General features: G+C 40.8%; 1 protein-coding gene across 1 annotated transcript in view; it reads right to left on the minus strand.

Annotated features, from left to right (window-relative positions):
- Window positions 1-8,819, minus strand: part of LOC139917817 (uncharacterized) — a 74,643-nt gene extending 65,824 nt beyond the window's left edge. The window contains exon 1 of the mRNA XM_071907016.2: window positions 8,621-8,819. Coding sequence (XP_071763117.2) covers window positions 8,621-8,819 — 199 coding nt within the window. The remainder of the gene's footprint in view (window positions 1-8,620) is intronic.
- Window positions 8,820-9,301: the final 482 nt, after the last annotated feature.

A 9,301-nucleotide genomic window follows, 5' to 3' on the forward strand; every position in this document is an offset into this window, starting at 1 on the left:
GCCCTTGTAATGAATACAGGCTAAATGTTACGTGAGGAAGTGGCATGCACTGCATTCTGCTGAAAGAGAAATCCAATTTCAGTGTGTATACCAGAGACACAGTTTCATTTTTTATTTTGTTTTGAAGGAATAAATGTAATCCAGTTAAATTATACCTAGACACAAACCAGATACAAGACACAGGTTAATGCCAGGTGGAAAGGTGCCATGAAATTAATGCCAGTCTGAACTAGCCTGAGGCCTTTGGGTCCTGTTGGGCATTTATATCAAAATTTGAAAAAAAAAAAAATGCTCAGAAGAAAGATAGAAGTGAATATTTGAAGAACGAAAAACCAGGATCCAGAGCTCTCCAAAGGCAGTTAAAAGGCCATTATTCTAAAAAAGTGATTGATGCATTTTGGCTCTATGGTCTTTATCAGGGTAAGAGGACACATTAGCTTCCTATCCACCATCTCGCTGAAGCATAATGAGGTGAGCTAGTGCTTATCATTTCCATACACTCACAGCCTGTGGGGTTCAATATTGACGATCGCCTAAGAAACATTTAAAACACATAGTGGCGTCTCAGACTTTCCTGTTTATCGCCTATACATTTTAATGCGATGGGACAAGGGGCAGGGAATATAGAATATCATCATCAGAGGAGATGCATCATCTGCCCTTTAGTCACCGGAAAACCCTTGACACACAATAGCCTTGCCTTCCTCAAGCGGCTGCTGGGTTGACAAATCCTACAGAGGCGTTGCAGTAACGGCTTTATATAATATGGTGGAGTGCTTTGGATCCCACTTTTGAATTGCTTTTTAAGTCTTTTAATACCAAACAGAGAGAGCGTTCCGATCGGCTCTCAGAGGACAAACCTATACAATTAGGCCGTTTTGAGAGCTAGAAGAAAGCTCTGGTCTATCGGTCATCACAGACCTTTTGTCCCACCCAGACAAGAGCTTTTTTTCACAGTAGACAAAGGGAAGCGTCGACAAAATAAAGAACAAAAAGAGGTGGAAAAAAATGTATTATACTAAGACTACCTGACAGGGTTGATAATAGTGGCGCATTAGCTCTTGGGGATTCTGTGGGACCTTTTAAAGCATCTAACTTGAGGAGTGCCATTGTCCTTTGACACCCACCTCCAACCCATAGTCCAATGTTGTGGACTAGGCATGGTGTTGTTTTGTTATTTTATACATTTATATTTAAATACCAGGTAGTCCAATTGGGATGAAACATCATCTCTTAGGCTGGAAAGGAAGGCAGCAACAAGAGAAACAAAAGTTGCAGACAACCAGTATTTAATAATGTGCCAAAGCAAAATGCAATCAAAATCACATGAAGGGTAAATGCAACATCAAAATTCACCAAATTCTTAAGTGGCCAAAAGGGAGTATTGTCCAATAGCATAGACGAATCCTTACTGAGTCTGTCTCAAAATCCTACTTAACCAGTTTATACTCACCAAGAGAAATCAAGTCTTTCAGTTTTCAGTCATTTTGCAATAAGCTATGAGTGTTTGTGCAAAGTTAATGACTGGTTAAGTTTGAGGAATATAAAAACTGAAGGTTAATCAAAAATGAAGGTTAATCCTTATTGATATCGAAGGCAGGTGACCTTGTGAGTTCCCACTCAATTCACAACGCAGAAGTCAAGTATATTTGTATAGCAGTTCATCTCAAAGGGCTTCATATCGCCTGCATTATGAGCACAATGAAATAAAAGAGAACACATTTACCACAACACAACAGAACATAAGAGACAGAGATGAACAGAGGGAGGCAAGAGAGAATGAAAGAAGAGAGAAAGAGACAGAAATAGACAGAGAGGAGGGATGAGTGTGAGAAAACAAACATGAGGGGAAGAGACAGAGAGCAAAATAAATCGAGAGGAAATGGAAGTAAGAGAGGAAAAAGAAAGAGATGGATGAGGTGGAAAGGGGGCGGGGAGGCAGAGGGAGAGAGAGAGAGAGAGAGAGAGAGAGAGAGAGAGAAGGCGAGACATCCCCCTGTCTCAGACTATAGGTCTCATTGATGCGTAGTAATTCTGACATGTACCCTGACCATCCAACTAAATATGCCAATATGTCACTCCAGCCAGCTGATATGTCTGGAATATTTCTGCATGCCGCACACATTCACAACCCTGCAGTCACATATTACTATGATTATTACCATTATTGTCATTATTAGGATTATTATAGAACTTGGCCAAGATATACTGTATGTTGTCAAATAAAATGAATAAAACAATTATATTACTGTAAATGGTTACAATAAAAGGATTAAGAGATTAACAAAAATAGTACTGGGAGTATGTAAGAGTACCATGCTGTATTGGAAGATAGGATGAATAAATTAAAGTGTATGTTTGGTACAACACATGAATTATTCAGTGATGTTTGGCACAGTGCACAAAGTGAAGGAAAATCCTATAAAGAATTTTTTTTTTCATGGGTTAGGGTTAGATTAGGGTTATATACAATAAAATATAACACTCACTCAAGGTAAAGTACAATAGAAATGAAATAGTTACAGCTCTGGCAGCTGTAACTGTGGCAACTGTTTTGTTTCTACAGTGACAGGAATGGGCAGGCGGTTGTCAAACAGATGTAGAGGTGCTGTTCTCCGCTGATCAATGGCCAGAGGCTTTTATTTTGTAAAAATGAACTGAACGCTGGCAAGAAAGACACAAAAAAGCCTGCATCATTTTGGAACTTATACAGTTTTTCTTGCTTGGTCTCTCTCTGGACTGGGCCGCCATCCAGCTTACTGGACACACTCACAAACTCACAGTGGGGGGTTAGCGCTCACTGCAGTACCAGTGCAGCCCAAAAGCCAGTAAGTAATGAATTCTTTAGCAAGGGTGCATGGTCTAGTGGCTAGAGAGGTCATCCCATAATCGTAAGGTGACAGGTTCGACAGCCTGCAAAGTGTCCTTGCCTGCTTACTAATTGTAGGTTGATTCAGACAAGATCATCAGCTTTAAGCCTAAAATGTAAATGAGGAGAGATGGGTCGTGCTCCTCTCACCTCCATGAAAGCCACACTGAAGGTAGCAGACATTTGGTCTCATGTTCAGTCTTCAAATCTTATTTTTAGCTAATTAGAGTTTATTAGTTCAATAATTATACTTGTTTCCAGTGTATTTTCACTTATTTCAGGAATTTCCTAGAAACGCGTTAACATCACGAAACAATGCAGAATAAGGCAGATCACTCCACTAATCACTCCACTAATTCAGAAAATGACACTTTCTTTTTCTTGGAGCAAGTTGATATGCATTAGAAAAGTGGAATTATCTTCATTATCACCAATAGCAGTTTTTTCCACTTAAAAAGACTAAAATGAAAATGTCAAGATGTATATTTTTTACAGTGTAGTTCTCTCATTCAGCACTGGATGGAGTAAACAAGTGGGAACGCTGCAGCCTTCCCCCACAACACTCATTAGCCATTTACACTGCTTAAATAAACATTACAATTACCTCTTCACTTTATGGACTTATCATAAGCAACAAGCAAGGGTTGTAGCTGTTAGTATGAGCCGATATTAAACGAGGGAGATGCACAGTAGGTAGATATGGGCTGATAATATCAGTGTCAAAATATAACTGTACAATCCCACTGTAAATTAATATGGCAAGGAGATAGCTAATGGTGTCGTAACAAAAAATGATTACATCAAGACAGTAAGCCTCAGGAACATAAGCGAATGCACTTACATAATACTGCCATTAGAAAAACGATGACAAATCACAAGAGTGACATGTAGTTTTATAGCTTCGTATGGGCAGAGAGACACTGACCCACCTTACACACAAAAAAACGGTCTATAGAACAAAACTGGGCCCAAAATGGAACCTTGAGGTCTCCCATACCTGTCCCTAGGACAAAATCGCATCAAATTGGAGGCTTTGGTCTAATGTGTGTCTATTTCAGGGTCTGTGCTATGAAAATATTTGAGAAGCCCTGCGGTAGAGCATCTGCTGTCAGAGCACTGGATGCACACAGGGTGTTGATCTGTATCATACCAGAACACCCGTATGGCACATATATAACAGCCTACAGGGATATCCAGTCACCAGTGCTGTAAATAGTCAAGCAGTGGCTCTGACACACACACACACACACACACACACACACACACACACACACACACTCACACATAGCCCGAGGATGTGTAGCCTGCTTTTGGTGATCACTATCATACCAGCTGTGCATGGGTATGTCAAAGAAAATGAGAGATGATGACACAGACTGCTGTTTTATCACAATGGATTAAAAAAACATGCACGGAAGTCATTTTGATGCGCCACCTGTGTTTAGCATCATAAATATCAAACCGATCAACAAGATCAAATCTCTATCTCTGTTTTCTCACTCCTCATTCTCTCCAACTCACTCTCTCTTTCCATCCATGTCTTTTATACCGTTCCATTGCATTGTGAATCTGGTATAACCAGGTTATGAAGCTGTTAAAGTATTCATTGCCACTGGAACCTATATATTTATTTGTTTATATGATATCAAATGTATTATGAGCTGGGGGATTGTTATTATTGTGCCACATCATGAATTTATCATATTATCTAAAGTAAAGTGACATCAAATGATCTGCTATAAGAGTGTCATGACAACTGAAATAATGCATTTACATTTACTATGAGCTGTAAATGCCTTGTTAACATGGCAAACTAATGACCTCTTCATAAACTCATGTTACTTAAAGTAAAGTGAACTCAACTAAATAATAACTGAAGCATGATGACACATTGCAATATGCATCTCCTTTCATTACGGGTTGTAAAATAATTGTTGCGTGACATACAGTAATAGGCTATATTGTAACAGACAGATTTTGGATCAGGTTTCAACAGCACCATTAATCACTTTGTTTATCTCAGATATTATATTTGTTCAATTGGCAGATTGAACATATATAATATCTATATAATATATATAATATATGTATCTTTGCATGATACTAAATACATGCATATAACATTGATGGCAGGGCGTCAAACAAGCAACCACAGTTGGTGCCATCGTGGACGTCCACTGGATTTTTAGCTGTGCACAAATAATGCCTAACTATAAAATAGGCTACAAAAAGAGAGATATGTGAAAAAGATAGTGGTGGTGTGGGTGTAGGTCCATTCACTAACATTATAAATAAGAGTGAAGTAGCTTTTTAGCTCTAGTGTTTACTCTAAACCAGATCGTATTTTCTCACAAGATAATGCTAGTGGCGTACGCTAAAGTGTTAGTATGGAGCCTACTATTATTCAACATAGACAAATGGATGATTTTGGCGTCTATGTTGTTATCACAGCGAAGTTGACCAACAGAACAATCTCACAGAAACTCATTGTATTCCTTAAAGCCAGTGTAAATGCTGTCTATACCATCACAACAATGAGATTTCTCACAGAACTGCTTAGTATCAGCCTTGGATCAGGGATGTTGCCAAACTCTGTTTCCCTACAGCTCTGGACTGTTGCATGCCATATACTGACAGCTAGACGGGGATAACATGCAACTCATTGGACTGTGCCACTGGCTGGGTGCTAATTGTGGTGTGTGTGTGTGTGTGTGTGTGTGGGTGTGTGTGTGTGGGTGTGTGTGCACGCGCGCAATGACGGTAATGATGCTAATACAGCACTGTCTCCAGGCTGACACAGCGTAACAGTGACAGGAAGAGAGTGAGACAGAGGGGAAGGGTGGAACAGAGACAGAAAGAAACAGAAAGCACAAAAGAGATAGAGAAAGAAAGAAATGGAGACAGAACGGATGGAGGCAAAGACAGAAGGATGGAGAGATGGGGGAGAGGCAGAGAGGAAGACACAGAACAAACCAGTAAAATAAAGAGGACAGAACAGCCTGAAAGCTGATATAAGTCTAGACAGGGTTGGCTAGGATGTCTAAGCAATTAGACTTATTCTTCCCCTCAACACACACACACACACACACGCACGCGCGCACGCACACACACACATAGGCATGTAGAAGTTGGAAATGGCAGAGGATGGATAAAGATGGGTGGAAGATTTTTTTGTCAGAATACCAGAAAGAAAACCAGGACACACACACACACACACACACACACACACACACAGACACTTCCAGGAGGACTCCAGATGGCCCTGGCACATAGAATCTGAATAGCTTGTAGCGACTGTAGTGGTTGTTGCAGTGATACCACCAAGAAGAAGAAGTCCAGGACCATTATTGACCATGTATTGATGTTGAAATCACATGATCGCTTCAATGGAAGCATTCTGAAGTCAGCCAAAAAGAAAAAGCTGAATGTGCAGCAGGTCTAACAAGATTATTCTAGAGAGACACAGGTGAAATAAGAGAAGGAAGGAAGGGCCTACGTTAATGATCAACACATCCTGAACAGAAAAGGATAATTAAAGGTGCTGCATGTAACATTTTAACATCAATAAATCATTACCACATTCATTTTGAGACATCACTATAATTACCGTAAACAAATGAGACCATCGCCAGGAGGATCCGCAGTCTATACTGCATTACACAGCATTTTACATTGTATGCCACTGCATTACACTGCATTTTACCCTGTGAGCCACCAGGTCAGATTTGGGGGGAAATCTGCTGGATTGCTTTATGGCACAAAACAGGAAGAGGGCGCTGTTCTTCCAGAGCAAACAGAGATAAAGCTTCCAGAGTTTCTGGTGATGGCAGATGGTGGAAGGAGTGAAAGACTGATGGAAAAAGCACTTCCAACATGTTTATCCAAACATTGCCAGGGAGTGGGAGGGGGGACAAATAGCAACATTCTCATTGCAACAGGAAGCAAGTGGGTTTATGGGAAATGTAGTCTTACTTTTGAGAAACATTAGCACTAACATTATTACCACTGATGAGATAGAGGCTACCAATCATCTCCACCATGGTTTCGTTTGTTTACAATAATTATACCAAGGTATCACAAGTAATTTAACAGTATATTTATGTTTAAAAATGTTACATGTCGCACCTTTAACTGCCAGTGAGTCCCTCTGTCTCTGTCCAACACAGGGATTACAATGGGGGTTTAGCTGGCTGATAGTCCTTCTTCTTTCTTTCTTTCTTTCTTTCTTTCTTTCTTTCTTTCTTTCTATCTGCTTGTGTATCTGTGTGTATATTCCTATGTGTTGGACAAATCTTACTCATCCTTGGCCTACAACACTGGACACAAATACAGACCTAAACAGGCCTGTACACAATGCTGCAGACCCATTGAAAGACTAAAAGCAAAGTCTTTTCCACAGAGCAGCAGATTGGACCAATGCCCTGTAGCCAGAACCTCTTCAGGGGATGGAAACTAGCACAGGGATGAATAGAATAGAATAGAATAGAATAGAATAGAATAGATTCTGGCCTGTTTACTGTTTGAATTGATTTGAGAGGGGAACTCCAGCCCCTCGTTAGCACACATTATTCCACATACATACCCACCCTCCTCTTGTTAAGTTTGAACAAGCCCCCCTCTATATGAAATCCATGTCTCTGTGTGTCTACAGGGCTCTTGTGTCTGCTCTATTTAACTCTCCAGCCAAGATGACTCCCTCACTCTCCCTCCTTCACTCTTCTGGTCTTCCCTCCTCTCCTCTTTCTCGATCGCTTCATTTCTTTCTCTCCAAAATTATATCTGGCTTAGCTCGACCCCTTTCCGTTCCATCTCTCAATCCATGTATCCAAAGTCGTCCATCTGCTCCAAGAACATCAGCTTTTTCTTCAAAGAAGTAAAAAAAATCTACAAAAGGAGTGAGATAACTTTGCCAGTGCAAATGAGCTTGTTTCAATCAAGTGTCATTTTCGTGATAAGAGTGGAGTGATCTTCTTTATTCTGCCTTGTTTCAAGGTACTGATTCTAGAAAGTACCTGAAATAGAGGAAACTGCAAGCGGGAATATCTCACCCTACTGGCGAGAATTTACCCTGAGGGACTAAATGACTTATTGCAATGGAAATTTTTTGCAGGGTAGAAATCGTAATTGCATATACTGTATGTTGCCTGAGCTTTCCACAGACCTGCAGTATCAGGATCAGGACCTATATGAGGATATAGGCTGAATAAAACACTGTATGCTAATATATTCATAGCCTAAAAACATGGTAAATTGGGTTAGATTAGCCTAACAGACCACCAAATCAGTTTGTGTTGCTAGAAAACGTATATTTAAAGAGTTCACCTGACATCACAAGGCACCAAAGATCAGACAATAGCAGATGGCCAGTTCAGTACCCTACTTTTCACTATTTGATGTCAGGCTTCACCACAGATTTGGGTTTGGGGTTTAGTTACTCTTTAAAAACTATTTGAATGGGGGCAGCAGGGTGGCCTAGTAGTTCAAGACTGTCAACCTGGATTCAAACCCCCATGTCGGCAAGACATTCACCCTGCTGAAGTGTCCCTGAGCAAGACACTGAATCCCTATCAGCTCGTGTTCTGTATCTGACCCTGACCTCTGACCCCCCAGTGGAGGGGGCCAAGAGAAAAGAGGATTTCTCTGCGTGGATCAATAAAGTATCACTTTATGGATAGTATAGCTCGATCTTACTGTCTTCAGGTCATTGCCTAAACGTTCCACCTGTCCCCTCCATCCATCCCTCCGTCTTACCGCTCTTGGTGTCCTTCCCATCCAGTAAGGGCCGATAGTCGCTCTTGGACACCGTCTCTCCCACCTTATCGTCGCAGGTCTCTTTCTCCAGCGTGGCCACGAAGTCTCTCTTCAGCAGGCCCTCGCCGGGGGCCCCTCCTGGGACCCCACCACCGCCCCCACCCACTCCACCCAGAGCGTCTCGCAGGCTCAGGTCCATAGTCCTGTTACTGGAAAAAGAGGGGGGAGGGGAACAGAGACAGAGATAACTTGATCATCTGCAAAAATGATAAACATCCAATGAGAGAGAGGAAACAAGAGTAAGAAAGAGAGCTTGCCATCTTCATCATCATCGTTCTAATCATCATCATCACCATCATCATCCCTAGGACCTATGAAATCCTATGAGATTTTTTTATTTTGTCTCAATGTCTGTTTAACAGATTCCCATTTTTGGATTTCTGATTCTCTGATTCTCATTTTTACTGAATTTAACAATTTTATCGCTCACAAAACATGCACAAGGCATCCAACAAAGACAGATAGTATCAAATACAAGTTGCCATAGTGTTTAAATGTGCTTTTCTTCATCTCTTCATTGTTACCTGGCTATTCATTACTCATGAAAACCAAAAATATTTCTGCAACAACTTTCCCCAAAGCTTGCAATTCTGTGGCAATTCCATTTTTAAACCAGATTCT

Source organism: Centroberyx gerrardi, chromosome 13 (genome assembly GCF_048128805.1).
Source record: "Centroberyx gerrardi isolate f3 chromosome 13, fCenGer3.hap1.cur.20231027, whole genome shotgun sequence".
Classification (NCBI taxonomy): Eukaryota; Metazoa; Chordata; class Actinopteri; order Beryciformes; family Berycidae; genus Centroberyx; species Centroberyx gerrardi.